The 24909-nt window shown below is 40.6% G+C and overlaps 1 protein-coding gene across 1 annotated transcript in view; it reads right to left on the bottom strand.

Moving 5' to 3' along the window:
• Positions 1-24909, bottom strand: part of Neb (nebulin) — a 217731-nt gene that overhangs the window by 36454 nt on the left and 156368 nt on the right. The window contains 18 exon segments of the mRNA XM_048345481.1: positions 839-949; positions 1041-1145; positions 1760-1864; positions 2297-2401; positions 3954-4058; positions 8368-8475; positions 8770-8874; positions 11344-11448; positions 12612-12716; positions 13463-13567; positions 15480-15584; positions 15718-15822; positions 17064-17168; positions 17457-17561; positions 18186-18290; positions 23387-23497; positions 23801-23899; positions 24782-24886. Coding sequence (XP_048201438.1) covers positions 839-949; positions 1041-1145; positions 1760-1864; positions 2297-2401; positions 3954-4058; positions 8368-8475; positions 8770-8874; positions 11344-11448; positions 12612-12716; positions 13463-13567; positions 15480-15584; positions 15718-15822; positions 17064-17168; positions 17457-17561; positions 18186-18290; positions 23387-23497; positions 23801-23899; positions 24782-24886 — 1899 coding nt within the window.

Below are 24909 nucleotides of genomic sequence, written 5' to 3'. Positions count from 1 at the left end.
TCTTTTTGCTTAAGGCTAGTGCTCTACCACTTGAGCCACAGTGCCACTGCTTGCTTTTTCTGTTATGTGGTACTAAGAAATTGAACCCAGTGCTTCATGCATGCTAGGCAAGCACTCTACTGCTAAGCCCTGGCATCCGTTCTTTGGAGAATTGAGTATAAGGAAGTTGCATTTTTAAATTCATAATTTCTATCTTAAAAATATATGAAACCATATGAAACTAATAAAATGTAATAGTACAATTACTATAGCATTTTCAGTAAGGATCCAGTGGGCAGAGATTACTGAGGCACAAGAAGTGACTTTAACCTCCCAAATTGCTTAGCACCTTAGTGGTGAAGAGACAACTCTTTTTTTTTATTTTTTTATTTTGGCCAGTCCTGGGCCTTGGACTCAGGGCCTGAGCACCATCCCTGGCTTCTTCCCGCTCAAGGCTAGCACTCTGCCACCTGAGCCACAGCGCCCCTTCTGGCCGTTTTCCATATATGTGGTGCTGGGGAATCGAACCGAGAGCTTCATGTGTAGGAGGCAAGCACTCTTGCCACTAGGCCATATTCCCAGCCCAAGAGACAACTCTTAATCTGCCCTGACCTCTCCCATTTTTAACACTGTTACAATAGATTGTTAGATAATGTCCTGTAATAAGACCCACATCGGACATAATTATAAAGGCAATATTACATCTTTAGACTGGAGTGTAGGTTTTACACACAGGTATTCAGAGATAGAGGAATGTTGTATAAATAAAGCATTTGTAAATGAAAGGCAGCTTAGTCTTGTACCAGGTGTAAGGTAAAGTGGCACACTGCCACTATGTGCTCTGGGGCTGGGTACTTACGTCACTGACATGCTTGGTCACTGCCTTGACGTGAACTGTGTCCCGGGTCTCCGGCAGTGTTGTGTATGAGCCCTTGGCCAGGTGCTTCTTGACATAGTCCTTGTATTTGTTCTGGGGGGCATCCATAGAGAACTTGTTAAGCTCTCTGCCTAGGGCTGCAGCCCAAGACAGAAGCATAACATGCAGGGTGCTGGAACGTTACCTCCGACACCAGGCCACTGACTGTCTTTGCCAGGAGGATCTGAGGAGTGTCAGGCACTGCATGGCAAGTTCCTCTTTCCTTGACGTGTTTCTCTTTGTATTTCAGCTGTGGGGTGAAGAAAGAGTTGCTTTAGCTTCTCTGTGTATCCTAAACAATTTTACTCAGCTCCCAAACCCTGAAGATGTGGTTGGGAGCAAAGTATCATTAGTGAACTAGAAACACTGAACTCAATGGCATTTGATGCTTGAGCATTCTGGAAAATGCTTAGTGTTTTCCCTTATCACTTTCAAGTCAAGATTTTCATAACAATCAAAGTCTCATGATAGATGTTAGTACAGAAAGACTTTAGTTCTCGGCATTCTCAAATATTTGACTCTCCATTAGGTCTGAGGCTCCATTCTCCTCCAAAATGGGAAAACTGTAGTGTGGAAAGAGTGTGGTCCCACAGAAAAGAAATGATGAAGCTCCTATGTCAAATCCAGCCAGGCCTACAGAATACTAGTGTGTGCTGTGTGGACTGTCTGGTGGCATGGTTTAAACCAGGAATTGTCACTCAGGTTTGACAGCCTTTTCATGGCTGATGTCTACTCAGGGCAGGGCCATTGTCAGACCACATCTCAGTTCCTACAGAGAAGCTCTGTTCTTTCCTGTATGTCCCTGGGGCCTGTGTCACAGAAGATGGAGTCGGGTTAGGTATCATGGAAGGGATGGATACGTACATCACTTTCTATTAAAGAATTCCTGAGGGCCAGCACCATGTCTTTATCATCCGTGACAGACAGCTTGCAGCCCTTGAGAAACTCTCGGTCCAGCTTATATTCAAACTGTGATGGAAGAAAAGCAGAGGAAGAGGGTGAGGGTTACTGGCATGGGAAGAAGCTGGGCATTTCATTAAACCTTAAACCAACAGGGAGTTCTCTTGAGGAGATTACTATGTTCCCACAGTGAGCGGGGCTGGGCTCCTTAGACCTTCACTGTCACCACCTGCAGTTACCACTTGCAGGCCCCTCCTTTCTACCCAGGAGCAAGGCCCAGGCTCTCCCCAGCCTGCCTTCCTCTAGGTTCTCTCTTGTCTGTCAGGACGATCAGCTTCAGTGTCTGGCCCAGCAGGAGGGGATTGACCTCAATGGCCTGGCTTGGGTCTGGAGCTTGCCTTCTACTCCTCTCAACCCTCCTCCTTGTGGATCTCACACAAGCCTAGGATACTACCCCTGCCATGGGGCTTGTGGAGGAACACTGTGCACATCTGGTCTTACATCGCTTTGCTGCAGGGATGACTTGGCAGCCTGGATGAAGTCTGGCCGGTCAGGGGTCCATTTCCAGTAGGCCTTGTTGGCTTCATACTGCTTCTTGTAGTCTAGCTGTTTTAATTCAATGGAAATCACATCACTCAGTAGTATTAATTCATAAACACAAAATACAGAGACACTGTGGCCTTTTTTTTTTTTTTTTTTAAAAATCAGCGTCTGGACCTCAAACTTGGTACCTTACACTTGCCCACTGGCTAGTGCTCCATGATCTGACCCACGTCTCCAACCCTATACTCTGGCCTTTTAACCTGCCACAAATCACAGCTCTCAATATAACACAGAGCCCTATTAGAATCCCTGCACATCTTTTGGTCCTCAGTAGGGGCTGAAACTTTAGAAAGCCCTTGGGTGAAATAACTCCACAAACTCTCTGAACTGCCAGGCTAGCATCATCAGAGTGTAGTTCTTTTACATTCCTAACCAAATTCAGGACTATAGGTATTTATATCATGCCAAGCCATTTTCCATGTGCTTCATACATTACAAAATTAAATAAGTGATCAAATCTTATAAAATTAAATCTTCATAACAGCTGAATGAAACAGTCAGCTAGGGAACTGCCTAGAAGGGCTAAGTAGGTGCCTATTGCCCAAGGTAAGGCAAAAGTAGGTGCTGGAGCTGGACACCCAGTCAGTTTGCGGTGCTTGTCCACTGGCCAGACTTTCCTCAGTCCAGAGAAGTGGCTGCCCAGGACTCTGCACATTGGAGGCACAGGAACACATGTAATCTGAGAGTCTGAGAGGCCACCCTATTGGGCACATCTCATTCTTCCCTAACACTCTAATTTGTATTGAGATGTACTTTACGCACTAACAATCACCATAACAATAAGATGCACCAGAGAAATTAGTCCATGCAGGGAGAATCTGAGCAGGAGGAAGGTTCAGCCAACCCAAGGGCACCGTGTGACCCAAATATTGTCTCCTTCAGAATTTCATGGGGCTGAGAGGATCATAGAGGAGAGAAGGGTTGATGCACCTTCACTTCAGAATTAGCCACCCACCATGTGGCATGAGGCAAGACCGTCCTCATGCTTCCCCATGGTCCCCTGTTCCCCTGGGAGGACCAAAGGCAGCCAGGATTTGGGGCTTCATTATCCATGCTGCTGAGGGAAGAGCTCTTGATGTTGACACATTAGAGCTTAGTCTCTGGAGGATGTGTGGATGAAAAGAAGCAAAAGCTGAAAAGTCCTAATCAGGCCTTACCATAGGTCAAATGTCCCCTACAACACCCATGTTGAAAATTCCTTGCCATTGTGATGATATGAAAAGATGAGCCTTGAAGAGGGATTAGGTTATGAGAGCTCTGGCCTCCTGATTAGATTAATGCTCTTATAATTATAATTATATCTATATCTATCTATCTAATCTTGAGGGTAAGCATGTTATAAAAGCGGTTCCCTTTTGCTTTCTTGGTCACTTTCTCTTTCCCTTCTGTTTTCTGCCATGGATGATGCCGTAAGAAAAGATTGTGCCAGATGCTTGTGCAACACTCCCCACCCTCCTAGTATCCAGAACTGTAAACCAAATTGCCCAGTCTTGGGGGTATTCTGTTAGAGCAGCAAAACAACAGATTAAGACTTGGAGAAATTCCTAGAACTTACATTGGTGTTGACTTTGTAGGCATCCTTGGCTGCTTTGATATGAACAGCATCTGGCTTAATGGTGCAGTTAGATTTGTTCCTTTGGTAAACTTCTTTATATTTCAACTATGAATGGAAACAAAGCAACAAAGTTAGTTTTTGATAGCAGACTACTAAATATTTAAAAACCAAGAAATTAAAATGTGATGGTAATAGACAATGAATTCTAAGGTAGATTATTTACTTTTACAAGTGAGCTACAAAGGAGCTGTGCAGAGATGCCCAGCTCTAAGGTCATGCCTGAGATCCTAGAACACAGTGAATGTGGCCCCAAGTAGCCACAGCTGATGGCTCCCCGTGTCTGTCTCCCCCTTTCCCAAGCCAGGAAAGCCTGAAAACTGCTAGTAGTGCAGACAGCTTCCCCACCAATCCTTCTGGGCAAGAACTTGGTCCTGCTCTCCTGTGCTCCCATAATGCTTCCTGTTTTCATGTCCCAGTGTGATTGTTAATCTGCTTATTCTTTCAGAACCCCTTTCAGCCCAAAGGCTTTATGTCACTTATTTCATTTCTGGGGTCCAGCACATGGAAACTTGAGTCTTTGATGATGAGTGAACTGGTGGATACAATCACTACTGTCCCTACTAGAGCCATATCTAGAAAGTTCTGGTATGTGTAGGTTTGGATAGGCCCAACAGGCAGTTACCCCAACTTAGCCTAGGATTTCTATCTTCATTCACTTTTGCTTCTTCTAAATTGCATGGTGTTAAGACCCAATCAGGACTTGTTCAAGAAGGTTCCCAGTATTTAAGGTGATTTAAGGCCGAGGGAATCTATTTTTAAGGCACCACAGTAGGGTTTGTCTTGAGCTTTACAACTAACCTGTAATATTAATACTTTAACCAGTATCTTTAGGGGGACAGCCTGGAAATCAATATTTTTCCATTGAGTACACTCAGGATATTCTTTTTTTGTTTTGTTTTGTTTTGTCGGTCGTGGGGCTTAAACTTCGGGCCTGGGCACTGTCCCTGAGCTCTTCAGCTCATGGCTAGTGCTCTACCACTTGAGCCACAACGCCACTTCCAGTTTTCTGGTGGTTTTTTGGATATAAGATCTCACAGATTTTCCTGCCCAGGCTGGCTTTGAACCATGATCCTCGGATCTCAGCATCCTGAGTAGCTAGGATTGCAGGTGTGAGCCACTGGAGCCTGGCTAGGATATTCTTATAATCAGAAAATTGGGGGATATGAATGTAAAAGTGTTTTTTTTCCTTGTGGTGTTAGGGAATGGGCTGTTCCACATAAGAGATCTATCTAACTAATATCTACCTGACAGGCATCTGTTAACACTTTCTGTTCATGTTTGTAGCTGAAAGATATTTTTTTTAACTTGTGCTGGTTCTGGGGCTTGAACTCAGGGGCTGGGCACTTTCCCTGAGCTTTTTGACTCAAGGTTAGCACTCTACTACTTGATCCACAGCTCCACTTATGGCTTTTTGGTATTTAATTGAAGATCTTCAAGGCTTTCCTGCCTTGGACATCTTCAAAATTCGATCCTCAGATCTCAGCCTCCTGAGTAGCTAGGACTTTAAGTGTGAGCCACCACTGTTCAGTTCTAAGATTATTTTTAACACATTTCCTATGTCTAAGATGAATTATACATTTCTACCTTCTGAACCCATGCACTGAATGTGTTCAGGTGTTTTTTGTTGTTGTGGTGACACAATGTCAGGAGTGTGGACGTAGTTATTTATTTACAAAGTAGCCCAAGCACTAGACACAGTCAAGGCACTGGAACACACACATTGCCTCCATTGTCCTAGCTGTTCCTTGTGGTCCCTAGAAGCTCCTGCAGCCATGGAATTACTTCAGATACTGACTCTGCTTTTCAGTCAAAACAATGACAATTTTCAACTATAGAATCAAGCCAAGAAGATTTTCTTTGACACAGAGTCTCACTAGGTGGCCTTGAACTCAAAATCTTCCTGTCTCAGCTTTCCAAGTACTAGGTTTACAAGCATGTACCACCAAAACTAGGTAGAGCTCAAAATTTAAGTTTAATATAATTCCACCTCCATTTTAACACTATTAAAGTTTTTTTTCTCCTTGTGCCTATACTAGAGCCTATACCAGAACTTGGGTGCCATTCCTTAGCTTATTCACTCAAAAACAGCTCTGTAGGGTTAGTAAAGCCATAGCTCCACTCTGGCTCTGTGCTGGTTAATTGGAGGTAATAGTTTCACAGACTTTTCTGTCTGGATTGGTTTAAAACCATGTTCCTCAGACTTTGGCCTCCTGAGTAGCTAGGATTACAGACAAGTGTGAGACACTGGTGCTCAACCTAGTTTGTTGTTCTTAGTCAAGATAAAGTTTACAGAGTTTAACAGCATTCACAACACATTGCATAGTTTATATGCCATTTACTAGTCACTTACAATGACTTGAACAATATTTCCTACTTCACTTGCTTTTCTGCTCTGTGGCTTTGCTGTTTATTCATGCAGAGGAACTGAATATCTCTTTCTCTATTGCAATAGGATATCCCCAAGAGGCCACGTGCTTAATTCCCTGTGCATGGTGCTATTGGGAAATGGAGCAACCTGTAAAGAGTAGAGCCTAGGGCTGGGGATATAGCCTAGTGGCAAGAGTGCCTGCCTCGGATACACGAGGCCCTAGGTTCGATTCCCCAGCACCACATATACAGAAAACGGCCAGAAGCGGCGCTGTGGCTCAAGTGGCAGAGTGCTAGCCTTGAGTGGGAAGAAGCCAGGGACAGTGCTCAGACCCTGAGTCCAAGGCCCAGGACTGGCCAAAAAAAAAAAAAAAAAAAGAGTAGAGCCTAATAGGAGAATTCCTAGTTGGGCACCAGTGGCTCACACCTGTAATCCTAGCTACACAGGAGGCTGAGATCTGAGGATAGAGGTTCAAAGTCAGCCCAAGCAGAAAAGTCCCAGTGAGATTCTTCTTTCCATGAACTACTCAAAAAACGAAAGTAACACTGGGGCTCAAGTAGTATAGCGCTAACCATGAGCACAAAGAGGCTCAGGGATGGCACTCATGCTCTGAGTTCAAGCCCCACAACTAGAAAAAATGAAAAATAAAGAGGACTCCTAGTTATTGGATGTGTTCTTGAAAGGGATAATGGGATCCTATCATTTCCCCCCTTTTCTTTTTGACTCAGCTATCAGGTGAGTAGCTTTGCTTTATCATGTGTCTCTACCCTAATATGATTATCTTCCCACAGGTGCAAAGTAGAAGGCCAATTGATCATGGACTAAATCCTCTCATACTATATCAGCCAAAGTAAAAACTTTCTCTTTATAAATTAATTTATCTCAGGTATTTGTTATAGTCACAGAAAGATAGATGTTTAATACGCCCTAGAATTTGAGTGTGTAAAAGATGGGAGAGTGGGGCTGGGAATATGGCCTAGTGGCAAGAGTGCTTGCCTTCTACACATGAAGCTCTTGGTTCGATTCCCCAGCACCACATATAGGAAAACGGCCAGAAGGGGCGCTGTGGCTCAGGTGGCAGAGTGCTAGCCTTGAGCAGGAAGAAGCCAGGGACAGTGCTCAGGCCCTGAGCCCAAGGCCCAGGACTGGCCAAAATAAAATAAAATAAAATAAAAATAATAATAATAAAATAAAAAAAATAAAGATGGGAGAAATGATTCTGTAATGATTCTAGGAATAGTATCTTTTATTTCTTGCTTCCTAGGACCCTGCCATTGCACTTGAGATGTCCAAGCAACGTGGCAATGACACATGGATGGCCTCCCATTGGTACCAGAGACAAGCTCTAACCCACAAAAATAATCAGCTGTCAGCCAGGTGCCTAAGTCACTGTGAGGATTCAGCAGGCAGCCATCCTGGTTTGTGAAAATCATGACTTCCCAGTAAACCCTAGTCAGTTTTACCTGTATCATTTCCCAGCAAGCTATACATAGACAAAACCATTAGAGTGGTTTATAGCCAGATCCTGGGGCCAAGAATGTGCATCTGTGATATATCTTAAGATAAGCCAGACACATTACAATTTAGAAGAAGTCCCTTTGTCCTGAGTAACAACTATGTATATATATGTACATATGCATATATATATAGCATATATATGTTATATATTACATATGCCTCTCCTTCTGTTGTAAACTGAAGGTCTTGCTGCTGCCCAGAACCAGGGTTCTGTCAGTGAGTCCAATCACTTAATTGCCCTGGATCCACTTAGACCTATTGGCCTTTTTTTTTTCAGTTTCACTGCACCTCGGGGGTGGTTCTCATAAGCTGGGACTAGGTTGTTGTGGAATAGCCACTTGGCTATAGCAAAGTCGATGAATACTACTTGAATCCACTGAGCTCTCAGCTGGTTGTTAAACAGGAAAGGATCAGTGAGCCAGGGTCTGTTACAGCACATCAGAAGAGGCCAAGAGGAGAGATACTTACATCGCTGACTTCATCTTTAACTTTGCGGACATGCAGCAGCATGGGTGTGTCATGGATTGTTGTATAGCCTCTGGGTTTGGCCTTGTTGTATTCCAATTTATAAAGTATCTGAAGGATATTTAAAGAGCAGAAAGACAGAATGTTATGCTTTTAATGTAAAATGCAAACTAGAAATGCATTTGGATATAACAAGAGAATTCTATCAATTCAACAGGTGCTTCTATGCCCTTTGCTAGTGGCATGTGTGCCAGTTTGAGTGGCAAAATTCTTTGTTATGAAAGGGGACTTCTGTGAAGAGCAGACATGCAGCATCTCTGGCTCCTTCCCAGATGTGTGACAACCCAAGATGCCAAAATCTTTGAATCTGAGACCATCTAGTAAGCATCTTTATCTTCTACTTACATCACTGATTTGTTTGTTGACTTTTGTAGTACGCAGGTGTTCTGGTGTGTCCACAATTGAGGTGAATTTATCCTTTGACTTTTCATACTTTTTCCTGTACTTGATCTGAATGGTGGGAGAAAAGAATGAGATAATTCTTAGAACTGAGATGGAGAGCTTGGAGAAATCCTAACTGGAAATGTTAGTGAAAATTTGTATTTGCTAGCAATAGTAGTAAAGTGGAGAGATAATGGCTATGTTTTCCAATATGTTTTGTATTCATAGAGACAAAAGAAGGCCCCATGATGTTAAGAGATTAAGTTGAGGGCACAGGTAGAATGAATCTCAGAGTAGGGTTAGAACCTTCTCTGAACTCTTGACAAGTACTGTTTCACTCTAACATATTGTTTGAATATGTATGATCTTTTAGATTACTTTTTCCATGTCAAAGGTGAAACAGATGTTAATTAAACAAGAGTATATGTAGTTTGAAAAGTATTTTATCATTAAAAATGCATTTGCCTTTGTAATTTACAAGTCACAGTTTTTTTCAGGCACATAAGCTGTTTAAAGCAGGACAGATACAGTGAGTACACAAAACCTCATGCAAAGCTACTTGGGGATCATCTCAAGGCTAAGGAGAAAGATCAGGCAAACAATGTTTACATGAATAGCCTACTCTCCTACTCTTCCCATGCATAGATTAAATGGCAAACTAAAATGACAACATCAAGTTGATCATATGAAAAGTTGACTAAGCACTTCATTTGGTCTGAGAAGATGTGTTTTATGAACATGATACTCCATAGTTAATAATAATCGCTGTTTATCTTTCAGCCTATGATGGAAAAGTGGTAGTATGTACTTCAGTTGGCCTTATAGGAAGGGGCTGTAACCAGTGACATTGTAATAAGTGTGTGGGAAACAGATGTGGTGGAGCTAAGCCAGTAATTCCGCATTGAACTCAAAAGGCCTATGATACTGGAAGCATGGCTCAGTGTAAAGTGCCACATGAGGTCCTGAGTTCAAACCCCCAACCGCCCAAACCAAAAACCACATGATAATATGGCTGGATGCCAGTTACGCACGCCTATAATCCTAACTACTCAGGAGGCTGAGATTCAGAGTTGGAAGCTAGCCTGGGCAGAAAAGTAAACAGGATTCCATCTCCAAATTAACCAGCAAAAAGCTGGGTTGGAGACAGGTTCAACTTGTCAAGTGCAAGCTGCACAAGCACGAGGCCCTAAGTTCAAACCTAGCATCACACACACACACAAAAGGGAATCATGAATATGTACAATATTCAGGAAGCTTCATTTCCAAAATAGCCAGCCAAAAGCTGGGCTGGAAGCATAGTTCAAGTGGTAGAGTGCCAAGTACAGGCCCTGAGTTTAAACCCCAGTGCTACCACAAAAAAGCCATCATGAATATGTACGATATTTGAAAAGCTGCAAGGGTATGATTATTCTCATCTCTCCCAAATGGTACCATTGCAGTGATAATTAACCAAAGGAAAAATAGATGAAAACATTAAATATTCAGATCTCTAAATGCTACTGAATTTGCTATGTTCTGTCTCTAAGAAATTTATTCCTTTGAGGAAAATATTACAGATGTGCATACATATGCACACACATACTTCTATATGGATTTGGAAGTTATACTTAAAGAAATCTCAGCTACTCATGCAGAGTTCCAAAAGTTTCTGATGTATGCAAGTGATGGCAGACTCAGCATCACACTGGACCATGTTAAGTTCATTTCCAAAGAATGAATATGTATGTAGCTTGATCCTGTGAAAGCAACATGGGCAGGGGGCTGGAGAGGAAACTAATGGAAGCACAAAACAGAATGCACCTAAGGCCTAGCCTTGCCTCTTTGGCCCCTGTCAGACATTACCTGGCTCCACATGTGTGTATTGTAGAGGGCAGTCAACATATCTGGGCGCAGAATTTCATTACATCCTTGTTTCAGAAGCATCTTGGCACTAGATTTATATTTCCTCTGTCCATGCAAAGAGCAGTAAAGCACAAAAGAGACTTATAAAGACAGAAAAGAACATGGCCTTATATCCCAGTCACCTCTGAGTGAAGAGATGTAGGCATTCACACTCTGTGTGCTCACAGAGCTGGGGAGGTGAAAGTAAGCCAAGCAGAGTGGCTGCAACATTTACAATTTTTATGGCGGGCCATCCATCTATGGTCCTTGTGAATGGGAACAAATAGCTAGTCTCACTTATAGAGAAGATGACATTAGAGGAAGAGAAAAATACAGGAAGGAGCACCATGTTTTTCCTTCCCTAAATTTGTTTTGTTTTTGTGATTTCTTTACACACAAGTTCGGCAGAAGAATAAAGTAAAAGGGAGGACTCAATCCTCCCTCCATCTTTGCCCCAGCCTAAGTGAGGACAGAGAGCATGCATGGACTGGCACACTCAAATAGCTCTTGGGCTCTTTGGGTGGCTAGACAGATACTTTGAACAGGACAGCCCAATATCATAGGTGGAGCCTATGACATCCTTGCAGCAGACGGAACAACACCTCAGTAGAAACCGGAGCACAGTCCTGTCTGTGCCAGCCAGCCCCATCACAGTACCTGGCTGATCTGGTCGCCTGCCATCTTAGCCAGCAGATGTCTAGGCTCATCAACTATCAGGTGGTATTTATCTTTCCGTTGCTCATAATCAGCTCTGTATTTTTTCTGATCAAACAGCATATTAAATTATGGCAAGAGTACAACTTCACATCTACACAGAAATGTCCCAAAGTAAACATTCCAGAGAGCCAGGAACATGTTATTTCTAGAAATGGGTTCCCTAAATACCCAGAACAATTAAAAAAATCAGAGAAGCAAAGACAGCCAAGTAGGGAAATATTGCCTAGAGAAAGCTGGTCCTTGGGAGAGATCTAACGCACAACACATTACCTTGTGAACATTTTCCATCTTTTCACATGATGTCATTAGCAATGTCAGCTTTTATGGTCTTTTATATTTAAAATAAGTACTGAGAGAAGCTATAGGCTTACAATATGAAACAAAAACATAAATAATTCTAAAACATTCATGAAAATTTACCATTGTCTTCTAACACTAATCAGGTTATAAAAACAAATTTGGACATTCTTTGTGAAATAGAAATAAAATATAAAACACTGTCCTCTTAGAAAGTTACTGACAGTATTTTTTCAGAGTGGTCCAACCTATAGAAAATGAATTAAATCAAATATAAATGAAGACAAACAAGAAGTCATACATTTAATAGTTACATTTTCATTATTAGATATATTTTACTACTCTTCTAATACTTTTAAAGTAAATCCATGGAAACTTTAAAAATAGAGAATTAAGTATAATTTTAATTAGATGTATTTCAGCTGACTTTGGTTACATTTAACTTAAATTATTGCAAAGATGGTTACAGGAAAGACTGGGTAGAACACAGAGGGAAATGAATTTTTGTAGGTCCTATATATGTGGGAGCAGCAATAGTAATGTAGCTGACTGCATGAATCACAATTATCTCACAAAGGACCAGCTCTTCTAATCACTTCTATGTGGTACTTTGAGGGGATAATAAATTGACTTCAAATTTCTGGGTCTCCTAAATCTATACAACATTACATTTGGAGGAATTCAGCTGATATTCCACAAAATTCTTCAACTCCTTCCTTTTTACCTCCAACAGAGCTGTGAGGCCCTAAGGTGTAGATGGCTGTATGGCCTCCACTCCAATGTTCCTTCTTATTTATGACTTTGACAGAGCCCATTGGATAATGACATATGTAATCTTTCCAAGTTTAATCAAACAACAATAGACTTACTGATGGAATTGAATAGGCTTAATTGAATTAGTTTCAACATACCTCATTCATCAACTGAGTTGCATACTTGAAATGTCTATTGATTGGACAGTCAGTCTCATACTTGAAATTTGATTTCGTTCTTTCAAATACTTCTTTGTACTTATACTAGAGAAAAAGAACATAGTTTTTTTTATAGCATACCATAAGACATATTGTCTATCTTATATAATTGTAATCATTCATAGAACCAGTAAGTTCTTATCAAGTGTCTACTTGTCTCCTAAGGTAATGAAAGGCAGAAGTGGCTGAGTTCTTGGAAGGTAGCCCCATAATACATAACAAAACACTCGGAGTGGACATCAAAGAGATCTGTTTACTAGGCAAATAGCTAAAACAATTCTCTCTCTCTCTATATATATGTGTGTGTGTGTACATATATACACATATATAATTATTAGATACATTTAGTTTTTAAGATATGGTCTATATATTAGATACATTTATCATTGTCTTCTAACAGTAATTTGGATATTAAAAACACACTTGGAAATCCTTCAGGAAATAGAAAAATAGAAACAAAATACACAACACTGTTCTCCTAGAGAGTTACTGACAGTAGTTTTTCAGAGTGGTCCAGCTTATAGAAAGCATATTAACCCAAATATAAATGAAACACGCAACAAGAAGTCATACTTTTAGTATACAAAGTATATTAAATATAATACTACTATATGTATAGACCATATATATGTAATATAATATAATATAATATAATATACATATACACTCATATGTATTGTCTATAAGAGAGGATAGGTATGAAAACATGAAGCTCTCATTTCCTCAGTGCCACTCTCTCTGGAGTTCAGGTTTCTGTTAACTGTGCATGGCCATTCTCCTCAAGCCAATACCTTGCTGTAGAGAGTCTTGTTCTGTTCAGCCAGTGTGAAGTCTGGGGTATCAAAGGCATAGCAACCAATGCCCTTAAGCCAGGTTAAGTCTTCTTTATATTTTACCTAAGAGAAGAAGCACACCAGTGAGGTTTAAGAACCTATCATTAATAGCTATAGGTTAGGATCTGTACAAGCTGGTGAAACAGCAAATGACTTTTGAAGTATGTCAAGGTACTAAACTTTTATCTAAAATAAGTTTCCAGTAATATTGATCTCTGGAATATTTTTTTAATTAAATTTTATTGATAAGATGATGTGCAGAGAGGGTATAGTTACATAATAAGGTAGTGAGTACATTTTTTTTTTTTGGCCAGTCCTGGGCCTTGGACTCCGGGCCTGAGCACTGTCCCTGGCTTCTTCCCGCTCAAGGCTAGCACTCTGCCACTTGAGCCACAGCGCCGCTTCTGGCCGTTTTCTGTATATGTGGTGCTGGGGAATCGAACCTAGGGCCTCGTGTATCCGAGGCAGGCACTCTTGCCACTAGGCTATATCCCCAGCCCGTGAGTACATTTCTTGTCATATTTGTTACACCCTCCTTCATTTTCCTTTCCCTTCCCCAGTTCAGATAAGCATATATACAATATCCAGTGTACCAGAGTCATATACAGTGACCACAGGGGGTACGTCAAAGGAAATTCACCTAGTACATTAAACATTGACAACAGTAAAATCCTCCTGTTTCCATCTCTTGGAGTTCATTTTGCTTAGCCTCATCTTATATAATCATATGTATGTAACTGTTGAGACCTTTTTATGTTTATTTAGTAATTGTTTGGTTTTAGAGAGATGATCTAAAGTCGCTGACCAAAATATGTAGAAATACCATTTGAAAAGAAGTTTGTTGCTTTACAGACTTGATCTCTACTGTTCTCCCCTCCCCCTCCAACAACCACACATCAGGGAGACCATGCGCCTTTGTCCTCTGTGCTTTAGGCTTGTCTCGCTCAATATTATTCATTCAAGATCTGACCATTTCCCTGTGAATGCCATTATTTTATCATTTTTTTGTCATTAAGATTACCTTTATTTTAAGTACACATTAAACAAGAGATTGATTATCTAAAATCAAACGTAACACTTTTGAAAGAGACATATTTTAAAATAACTGATTTCAATGACAAATTAAAAATTTACTGAGTAGTCTGATTTCTAAGTTTATCTTGCTGTTAATTTCATGATCTCTGGAATATTATGTTGTCTAATTTTCTTTCATTTTATTACTGATTAAAATAAGTTAAAATATTTTGGTGGTACTGGAATTTGAACTCAGGGCCTCATGCTTGCTAGGCAAGGCGCTATCACTTGAGGTAGACCCCAAGCCCTTTTTGGTTTTAGTTATTTTTCAGATAGCATCTAGTTTTGCTTGAGGCCAGCCTTGGACCATCTCTTTTTACTGAGTATCTTGAAGAGTTGATATCATACATATGAACCACTACATTCAGCTTCTTAATTGAGATGGGGTCTTGGTAAGGTTTTGTCTGGGCTGGCCTCCAACTGTAATCTTCTCGATTTTGGTTTCCCAAGTAGCTGGATCATAGGCATAAACCACCATACCTAGCCAAAATAACTCAAATTTAACAAGCATACTTTCCTACAGGATGTATTATTCACTTAATAGGCATATTGTCATATAAACAGATATAATGTCTTCTAAATTAGCATTGGTATGCTTTTAATTGCTCCATAAAATTGCCTCTTCGATGGATCAAAACGGACCATTTTCCTAAATATGAGATAGCATTTCATTGTATACTATAGGGTCCAACATGGAGGAGAAAATTTAGGCTTACAAATTTAAGCATACTTTTCTCTCTCTTAACCTGACATTTACTCTGTTAGAAATTAAGTGACTTAAACATCCATTCCCTAGATCTAAAATCTGGACAAATATTTTCTTAGTTTTGAGTGCAGTGGCTACTTTCACAAGCCATCCAGTAACACGAATCTATGTGTGAAAATAGATGTCAGCACTCACATCGCTGACTGCATCCGTGACAGCACGGTGGTGGAAATGTTCAGGGCGGTCAGGAATGGACCTCCAGATTCCCAGCTGGCTCATGTAGTTCTCCTTGTATTTTACCTGTCACAAAAACAAAAACATAACTAGAAAGTCTTTCCCAAAGTAAATGCAAAATACTCCTTCTCCTGGGAGTTTTAGGTAGATGGTAGATGAGACAGAGAGCTCAACCTGAGTGGACCATCTAGGGACATACTTTACTGATGTCATCTGTTACTTTGCGATGATAAACAATGTCCAGAGCATCCTTCACAGTGTGGTATTTTCCTTTGGTCTTTTCAAATGTTTCTTTGTAGCGTAACTGAAAAAGAAAACAAATGTATCAGTAACATCAATCACCAAGGTAAATAGCTGAACTCTTTAAAGCTTGAACTCTCCTGAGTGTTTTCTCTTCGCTTTTCTATGAATAAACTTAGGGGAAAAGTTCAAGAGAATGTTTCATATCCTGGAAGATAAAAAAAGGTACTAAGGAATGCTAACAAAAATCTAACGTATGAACTGATATAAGAATAATGCCCAAATCTTGTTTCATCTTTGTGAGAAGCTTGTATGATGGTAATGTACATTGTTAACAATGGGGGAAACTGTATGAGTACATGGAAATTCTCTACTGTCTTTGGTATTTTTCTGTAAATCTAAGACTACTTAAAGTTTATACTGAGGAAATAAATCAAAAGCTCATTTGGGGGGAGAAAATTACATAGACTTGTTGAGCACAGGTCAAACTTAAATACATAGAAAGGGGAGAAAGACTCAGCTGTCAAAATTCTCTACTAAAGAGTCTTGAATTGTATTATTATAATCTTTATTTTTGTGACACTCCAAGAGAAAAACAGGTCTTAACCTAAGAATATGATAGTAAATTCATTTCATCTATGCAAAGAGGAGTCCTCTGAGCAATCTGTTTACAACCTCACTTCTTTTTTTTTTCCCTTTTCAAATTTTTATTATCAAACTGATTCAACCTCACTTCTTATCCTTTTGAATAACTCAGCAAACATAATATGCTGGTACTGGGGCCTGAACTCAGGGACTCATGCTCTTATTTGGCCTTTTCTCTCTAGGCTGTCCTCTGTCATTTGAGCCAAACCTTTGCTTCTCACGTTTTCTTTTGTTGTCTTATTTAACCTGATTCCCACCCTTACTTGACTTGTAAGAAAAATCAGGTAAATTACATGGGATCCTAGAATAAACAAATGACAGCATCATGATTAGCGTTTGTGTTTGTCTGACTCTCCAAGACCATGATTTTTCTGAATAAATTAGTTGTCAAGTATCCCTAAGAAATGATACCAAAGAATGATAAGAAAGGGTCATATATTTGTCCAGGAGAGAACTAAGACTAGGCTTCTGGTGTCGCTCAACTCACTTCCCAGCTACTTTGACTGGTATTGCTTAACTATTTGTGTTTTGGGTTTGTGTTTTTCCTCACCATGCCAAGGGCCATGGCCTTGTACTATGGCTGTGATTGCAAGTTCAGTTTCATGGCCCTTCAACCTCAGCAACCCCTGCTACAACAGGGCACAGAGGGAGGCTACGTACATCACTGGCGTTCCAGTAGGCCCTCTTGGCTCTGACGAGGATTGGTGTGTCTGGAACAGGGGTATACTTGTCTTTCATCTTTTCATACTGAATCTTGTACTTTTTCTAGGGAATGAAGACAGAAGAAGGAGATGAACTTAAGCTCAAGTGGTTTCACCCTTCCAAATTCTCAACCAAGTCATAGGTTTCTTGGAGGAACACAATGTGCCATACTTTTAGAGAAAACTACCTTTGGTGTTTCTGATGAAGCTGAGTATAATTTGTAGTAATCAGCTTTCAGGTCAGAGATAACAAGTAGAAGTTTTAACTACATGCCCATATCACACACACGCACGCATGCACACACACACATACTTTCTTTCACCCTTGCCCATTATAGAACCCCCATCTCACCTCGCTGACCATGTCCTTTATATCTTTAGCATGCTGCAGGGCTGTGGTCTGGTTTCCAGCATGATGATGTGGTCTCTCTTTAGTGGCAAGTTCAACATACAGATACTAAGTAATAAGAAAATGAGGTGAGTGAGATATCATAAAGATGAAGTATTTAGTATCTGATGTTTAGTCCTCTTCACTTCTAACCCTTAGATGTCTCTTTGAGTGGTTGCTTGTTCATTATATGTTTCTGCTCATTTGTTCATCTCTGTGTCTGATATTTGGAAATGCATTTACACATGCAGCTATCCACTACTCCTGTTGCTAATGATGGTCCAATCTCAAATGAAGTGATAAAGAATGCCAGCAGCAGAAAAGTGAGAGGAGATGATAGATCCTGTAGCATATCTTCCCCATAGTTCTGCCTGAGTACATGAAATACAAGTTTGTTTGTGGATAAAAGCCTGTATGAAGTGACCAAGTGATGATGTGAACCATAGGCCATGCATCCAATGATGGAGTATAGCACTTAAAATGGAAAATGTGACACCTGTTGTTCATGAAAACATAACTGTAGTTACCATGGTCTGAGAAAAATCTGCTTGTAGAAGTTCATGTGCATAAAGCTTCAGCAAGGAGAGCCCAGTGTGTGAGTGTGCTACTGACCAGGAGAAGTCAGGAAGACACAACTGCCTCAGCTGGGGCCAGCGTGCAGGCTTATAGATCGTCATGAACAGCCCAAGTTACCTGACTCTGAAGCTTCTGCCCCCGCTTGGCTCTTAAAAGATCAGGAGTATCAGGAACAGAAGTAAAGATGGACTTCTGCTTCTTGCCTGCTGCTCTGTACACCAGCTAGACAGGAAACAAGTCACCACCATCATTTTCGCTTCACCAACATAGCATGTTCTCTGCTAATGCCATCCCTACTCAGAGAAGTCGGGACCCCCCCACCACCATAGTCTCAGTTGCTTTCTGATAAACCAATGATTTGTTATTATTTACTTCTGAAGTCTTCTGTCCTCCTTCTCCTTGTACAAGAGACATTACCTGGCCTGTTCAAAACTCAAGTAGCCTGTTATCTTCTTGGACTATACTCACTTGTTTCTTCTAGAACTCTCTACTGATAAAGACTTCCTATCCTCCATATTTTCAACCCTTCCTGTTATTCCCAGAACCCTTGCTTCATCTACGAACACAATCAAATCCCTCAATTCATTAAGCCATTCCCAGTCTCCACTTTCTCTGCCAAATTATATGTTTCTTCTTTCTTTAATTTCTCAAGTCCATAATTTGGCTTCTATCCAAACACACCAATGAAGTCACTTTCATTAAAACAAAGTTGTACTGTATTTGCTATAAGAAATCTTGCATGTTTTGTAATATTAAAAATGATTCTAAGCTAGGCATCTGTGGTTTCTGGCATAACCCTAGTTACTCAGAAGGCTGAGATAGGAGGATTGAGGTTTCAAGCCAGCCTGGGCAGAAAATCCAAGAGACTTTATCTCCAGTTAACCAAAAAGAACTAGAGGTGTTCTTCAAGAGGTAGAGCGCCAGACCCGAGTATAAAGAGCTAAGCAACATAATATTCAAAGCACAGCCTATGAAATTAAGGAAAAACTGGAGAAGAGGTTGGATTGGGAGGGATGGGGTGACATTGATCAAGATGCATTATATGCATAAACTGATTTATTGAATGATAATGCCTTTGTACAACTACTTAAAGATAATATATAATTTATAAAAGAAAATTCTAAGCAAGAGAAGACAAGAGTTTAAGTACTAGTAGCCATGTAAGTGCATACACATGCGCACACACGTGCACACACACACAGTCCCCTGGTGGCATCTAGTCTCTCCAGACACTCCTTGGCCACCTTCTTCTATTCTTCTTCTGTTTGCTGGGGTTAAGTAGTGGCCCCCTCTTCCCCTCTGCATTCTCTTTGGTTGATTTCCTATGGATCTGTGGCCTCCACTATCACTTTGAGATCAATGACTTCCAAATTTGTATATCCAGTGTGTCTTCTGAACCTCAGACTCAAGTTTATTTTTTAATTGTTTTTGTCAGTTGTGGGGCTTGAACTCAGGGGCTGAGTGCTGTCTCTGAGCTTCTTTGTGCTCAAGGCTAATGCTCTACCACTTGAGCCATAGGGTCACTGCAGGTTTTTGAGTGGTTTATTGGAGATAAGAGTCTCATGGGGACATTTCTCCTGAGTAACTATATAGGTGTGAGCCACTGGAGCCTGGCCCCAAGTTTTGTTTTTGTAAGTGTAAATGTCATCATACTCAATGTGAAATTCTTTATATAACCCTGCCTCCCATCTTTGGCCCAATCTGCTCCTTAGTCTTCTCTACTTTGCTGACTCCTTGATCTCTCAGTTACCTAGGAAGAACCTTGGGGAGTCAACCTAGATTCCTCCTTCATTCCTATATCAGAATAGTGTGTCCTGAAATCTGATCTCTATGCTGTTTTTCTCAGTTCTGCTGTTTTCTTCTTATCCTTCAGAACGTCCTAAGCTACTTTCCTCTTCCTCTGCGATGGTGCTGCTCATGGCCCACCCATCTTTCACAAAGGTCATACAGGTTTTCTTTATAATAAAAATTTTTTATGTGTCAGTCCTGGGGCTTGAACTCACGGCCTGAACACTGTCTCTGGCTTCTTTTTGCTCAAGGCTAGCACTCTACCACTTGAGCCACAGTGCCACTTCCAGCTTTTTCTGTGTATATGGTGCTGAGGAATCAAACCCAGGGGTTCATGTATGCTAGACAAGCACTCTACCACTAGGCCACATTCCCAGCCCCCATACAGGTTTTCTTAACTCCTAGATCTATTCTTCTTACAATCTTCAAGGGTATTTTTTTCCTCCATAAAGCCAAAGTTGTATTAATAACACAATGCTTATGAGTCATTATAACTGGCCCCATGCCATGTTTCTAGCCCCATTTCTCCACATGCTTCTAAACTCATGTGCTATTTGAAGCTATTCTCAGTTACTAAAATTCATGGCCATTTTTACACACTATTCTTCCTGCCTAGAATGTTTTTTCTCCCTTTTATCTTTCTGGTAATCTCCAAGAGCCCAAGCTGTCTTCTTCAACTTCCTTAAATAACATTTAACACACTGACATCTATTTCTGCTCTTATTATGGGGGCCTCAGAATTAAGCAGCTCAGAGCACTGTGCTTTTCATCACATGGTACCCACACCAGGGTACTTAATCAATGTTAAGCTCGTTTAATGTAATAAATGGATACCGGAAGGAACAAAGGGATACCAAATAAACTCTGACTGAAGATATAAATGTAGTGTGCATAGATAAAACATATATACATGTAGGTATATGTTTACATACCATTTAAAAAATCTAAATTCTGTGCAGCTCCAAGTTTAAACAAAAGTTTAAGCAGCTGTTTTGGTGTTACTATTGAGGATAAATTAAAATTTAATTTTTCTTTAAGGATAGTTTTTTTTTTCATTTTTTGTTTTGCTTGGTTTTATTCATTTTCTCTTTTTCTTGTTCTCCTCAAGCCCAGGGCCTCATGCATGCTGAGCACTAAGTTACACCTCTAGTTCTAGGGCTATATTTAGAGTAAAGCAGCTCATAGAATCTTAGACTAAAGGGACCCAAATAATCATCTAATCAAATTCTCTGGCTTAGGAAACTGGAGTGCTGGTGTTATGAATTACTTAAGGTCATGCAAGTAATTGGAAGTAAATCCAGGACGCAAACATGTTCTTGCCATTTCTACATTTTTTTTAGTAGTAATGTTCCTTGTCCTCAAGTATACATTGTTTTTCTTAAAACAATATTCCAATTTCCTGGTTCCAAAAGAAAAACCTATGAATGTCAAGAATCTTTACAATGCAAAAAGAAATCAAAAGTCAACTTGAACTTTTTTTTACTAAGTCATTATCTCCCAAACTTTCTTAATAATATAAACTCCCAAGGATATTATTAAAAACAGATTTGCAAGCTCCATCCCAGGTCTTTTGAGTTCAGAGGGAGGCTTTTGTGTTTTGTTTTTTTAAAAGAAACTCCATTACTAAAAAATCACCTGTCATTCTCCCTGAAATATTTCTTAAAATATACACAAAATACCAACAGGAATTTGGGAGAGGAGAAAGTAGAGTTTTAGGTAATGCTGATCTCAGACAGTCAAATGAAGTAAAGGTATTTCAGAGATACTTATGGATACTTGAAGTACTTATTATTATTAGATAACTGAAGGAGCTCAACACTAGCTGGAGACAAGGATCATCTATGGCATACAGGTGCCCAGACACCTGAACTAGGGACTAGAGTCTACTCTAGGGCAGTGTTAAACATGCCATAGGGGATCCTCCTTCTCATCCAGAATGGAGAAACACAACTTTACTGTGCTAAAAAGAATGAATATAAGCATTCCTGCCCGAGACTGGCTTCAGTGGAAATAACATAAGGAAGTCTTTAGGAAAGCAAAAGGGCTCAAATATTGTGGGTGTGAGCCAGAGGATCAATTATGCTCTGGGGCTTAGAGTATAAGTTGCACATCCATGCACTGGGGGTAGTGTTGGTTGTGGCAGGGCATCTCTGAGCCTGAGAACCTAAGATGCATAGCCAGAAGATCACTTGAGAATGATGAATGGTCTGATATTGAAGGCTTGGCTCAGCATGGAGAAGTCTGATGAATGCAGCCATGGTACAGACTGATGGTAGAATGAGCATGGCCACTGACCTGTAAGTAGAACAACCATTTACAGTTGCAGAGAGCTCTTACCTGTGCAAAGCACATTTGGCTATTTGCAAACATAGCTATTTACTATGGCCAAGGCAGTGTGAGGATGCACGTGGAAATAGGATGGGCCCACTCCTGAAGGAACTGATTATCTGGGTAAGAGAATCCCATCTAAACACAAGTAATTTGCCATGAATCAGAAGATTCAGGGGCTGGGAAGATGGCCTAGTGGTAAAGTGCTCATCTCATATACATGAAGCCCTGGGTTCGATTCCTCAGCACATATATAAAAAAAAGCCGGAAGTGGTGCTGTGGCTCAAGTGGCAGAGTGCAAAAAGAAGCCAGGGACAGTGCTCAGGCCCTGAGTTCAAGCCCCAGGACTAGCAAAAATACCACCCCAAACCAAACAGAAGGTTCAAAGCCAGCTGGGCAGATGAACATAAAACTAAGGAATTTGAAGTGTATTGAGCAGGCAACAGTGCAAGAAGTCATTAAAGCCTTTAAAAATGTTCAGTGCCTGACCTTATTAGTTAAGGCTTCTAATAGCAGAGATTAGAATGAAATACTTGAAATAAGTTGACATTGGAGACTACTATTCTGTAAGACAGGGGACTTTTTAAATCTACAAAATCATTTCTCATAGGAAGGTAAAAAACAATATCCTTTTACCAAAAAGAACAAGATAAGTAAATGGAAAAGTAAGGTCAATTGACTTGATTAGACAACATGGCCACTGCACAGTTAAGGGCAGAAAATTGTGTGTGTGTGTGTGTGTGTGTGTGTGTGTGTGTGTGTGTGTGTGTGTCAGACGGACAGAGAGACAGAGAGAAAGCGAGAGAGATAGAGATAGAGAGAGAGAGAGAGGCAGAGAGAAGTAATGGGGTTTTAAACTAGGAGCCTGGTGCTTATTCAGATTGTTCCCTTAGCCAGCACAATCACATGAGCCATACTTCTAACCCTGCTTTTTTGATGGTTATTTTGGACACAGACTCTCATGGACTGTTCTGATGGGGCTGCCTTCAAACTGAAGTCCTCAGGATCTCAGCTTTCTGAATAGCTAGGACTTACAGATGTGAGCCACTAGCACCTGGCTAGAAGACAGTTTTTTTTTTTTTTTACCTGGTGTAGTTACCTGAAAGTTAATCACAGAGAGAAGTACAATGTACCTTCTTGGATAACTTGGTTCATGCTGTCCAGGGTGGTTTTCTCATGGTTACAGGCAAAAACATCCTTACCTCACTCAGATGAGTCTTCAGTTCCTGTACTTTTCTGTATTCTGGAGTGTCAAGCACCACCTTGTATTTGTCTCGCATCTTCCTTGCATTATCCGTGTACAGGTAATTAGACTTTAAAAGGGCAGAAATAGAAGGTATAATAATCACTTAAGGAATTGCATATCTTGTGTCTTTCAAGTGGCCAATACATAAAAACAGAGTACTAGGCTCTCCATGGTGTTTTGTGAGGCAGGAAGAAAGCCAACTATTGTATAATTAAACCCATCACCTCTTTATAGGAGGTACAGGTAGACCAAGACTTGCCCAAGTGGGTTATAGTAAATTTCCCCTAAAAGTAGCAGCAGGCTAAGACTCTTTCTGCCCGTGTCCTGGAGGCTGGTGATAGGGTGATGTGCTGGGAAGGCGCATTCTTACCCAGAGCTTCCGCAGGTGCCGGGAACGGACCATGTCAGGTGTGTCATACAGGAAGCAGCCCAGTCCCCTCAAGATCTGCAAATCTTCTTTGTATTTAATCTGCGGGGCAGACAGGAAGAGAGCTTATTGAAAGCAAATGTAAACCAAGAACAAAAATACAGGGTAGTAACATTTCTTTATGGATATGTGGTAGGTAATTCCTTTATCTATAGCTTGCTTATAGAGATTTCAGTTATCTGTCAAGTGTGACTTGAAAATACTAAACACAAAGTTCCAGAAATAATTCATCAGGTTTAAATAACTTTTATCTTAGGGTAATTGTTCTATTTTTATTATTAATTGTTGTGAATCTCTTTGTACCTAATTTATAAAATAAACTCTATTCCAGGCAGGTATATATAGGGAAACCCAGTATGTATGGAGTTTGGTAATGTCCACAGTTTCAGGCAATCCATTTGGATAAGGAAAATCGCTGTACCTTTCATTTTGGCTCAATGTGTTCATCCCATGATCTTAGTTTACTTACATTCAATCACAAGTCAAATCTCGAGCTGAGGAGGGAATGCTCTGTTGGGTGTTATTACTATATTGATAGCAGAAAAGCACAGATTGAACAGATTGGTCTTTTCAGAGAAGAAAACATCCAAAGAGATTTTTTTTTAATGGCAGGAAGATGTTACTGAGCATGGTCTGGGGGATATAGCACTGGAGCCTTGGGAGTCGGGAAGGGCTCTGGGCTGCAGGTGGAATGGAGGTCACGACTGCATGGTGGCAGATCTTGTCTCCCCATCAATCCTGTCCTTACTGTTCCCATGCCAGAGAATGGGGGAGTCCTGTTCTACACTGCTTCACTACCAAGAGGTAGAGTTAGTTTACAAGTATGCAGTGGGAAGTCTCCTCAAAGCCTATGAGTGGTCTGAAATGCTGAAAGCAAGCCTGCCTCCTGGTAAGACTGTTTCAGAAAGAGCTAGAGATGCTTACATCACTGGTGATGTCTCCCACATAGCGGCAGTGCAGCACCTCAGGCGTGTATGGCAGGGAGATCAGGTGACCCTGCATCTTGAAGAAGTCTGACTTGTAGATCAGCTGCAACAAAACCCAAAACACAC

The sequence above is a fragment of the Perognathus longimembris genome, chromosome 4 (assembly GCF_023159225.1).
Source record: "Perognathus longimembris pacificus isolate PPM17 chromosome 4, ASM2315922v1, whole genome shotgun sequence".
NCBI classification, from domain to species: domain Eukaryota; kingdom Metazoa; phylum Chordata; class Mammalia; order Rodentia; family Heteromyidae; genus Perognathus; species Perognathus longimembris.
The sequence above is the reverse complement of the archived record's forward strand: the minus strand, read 5'-3'. Positions and strand labels throughout refer to the sequence as shown.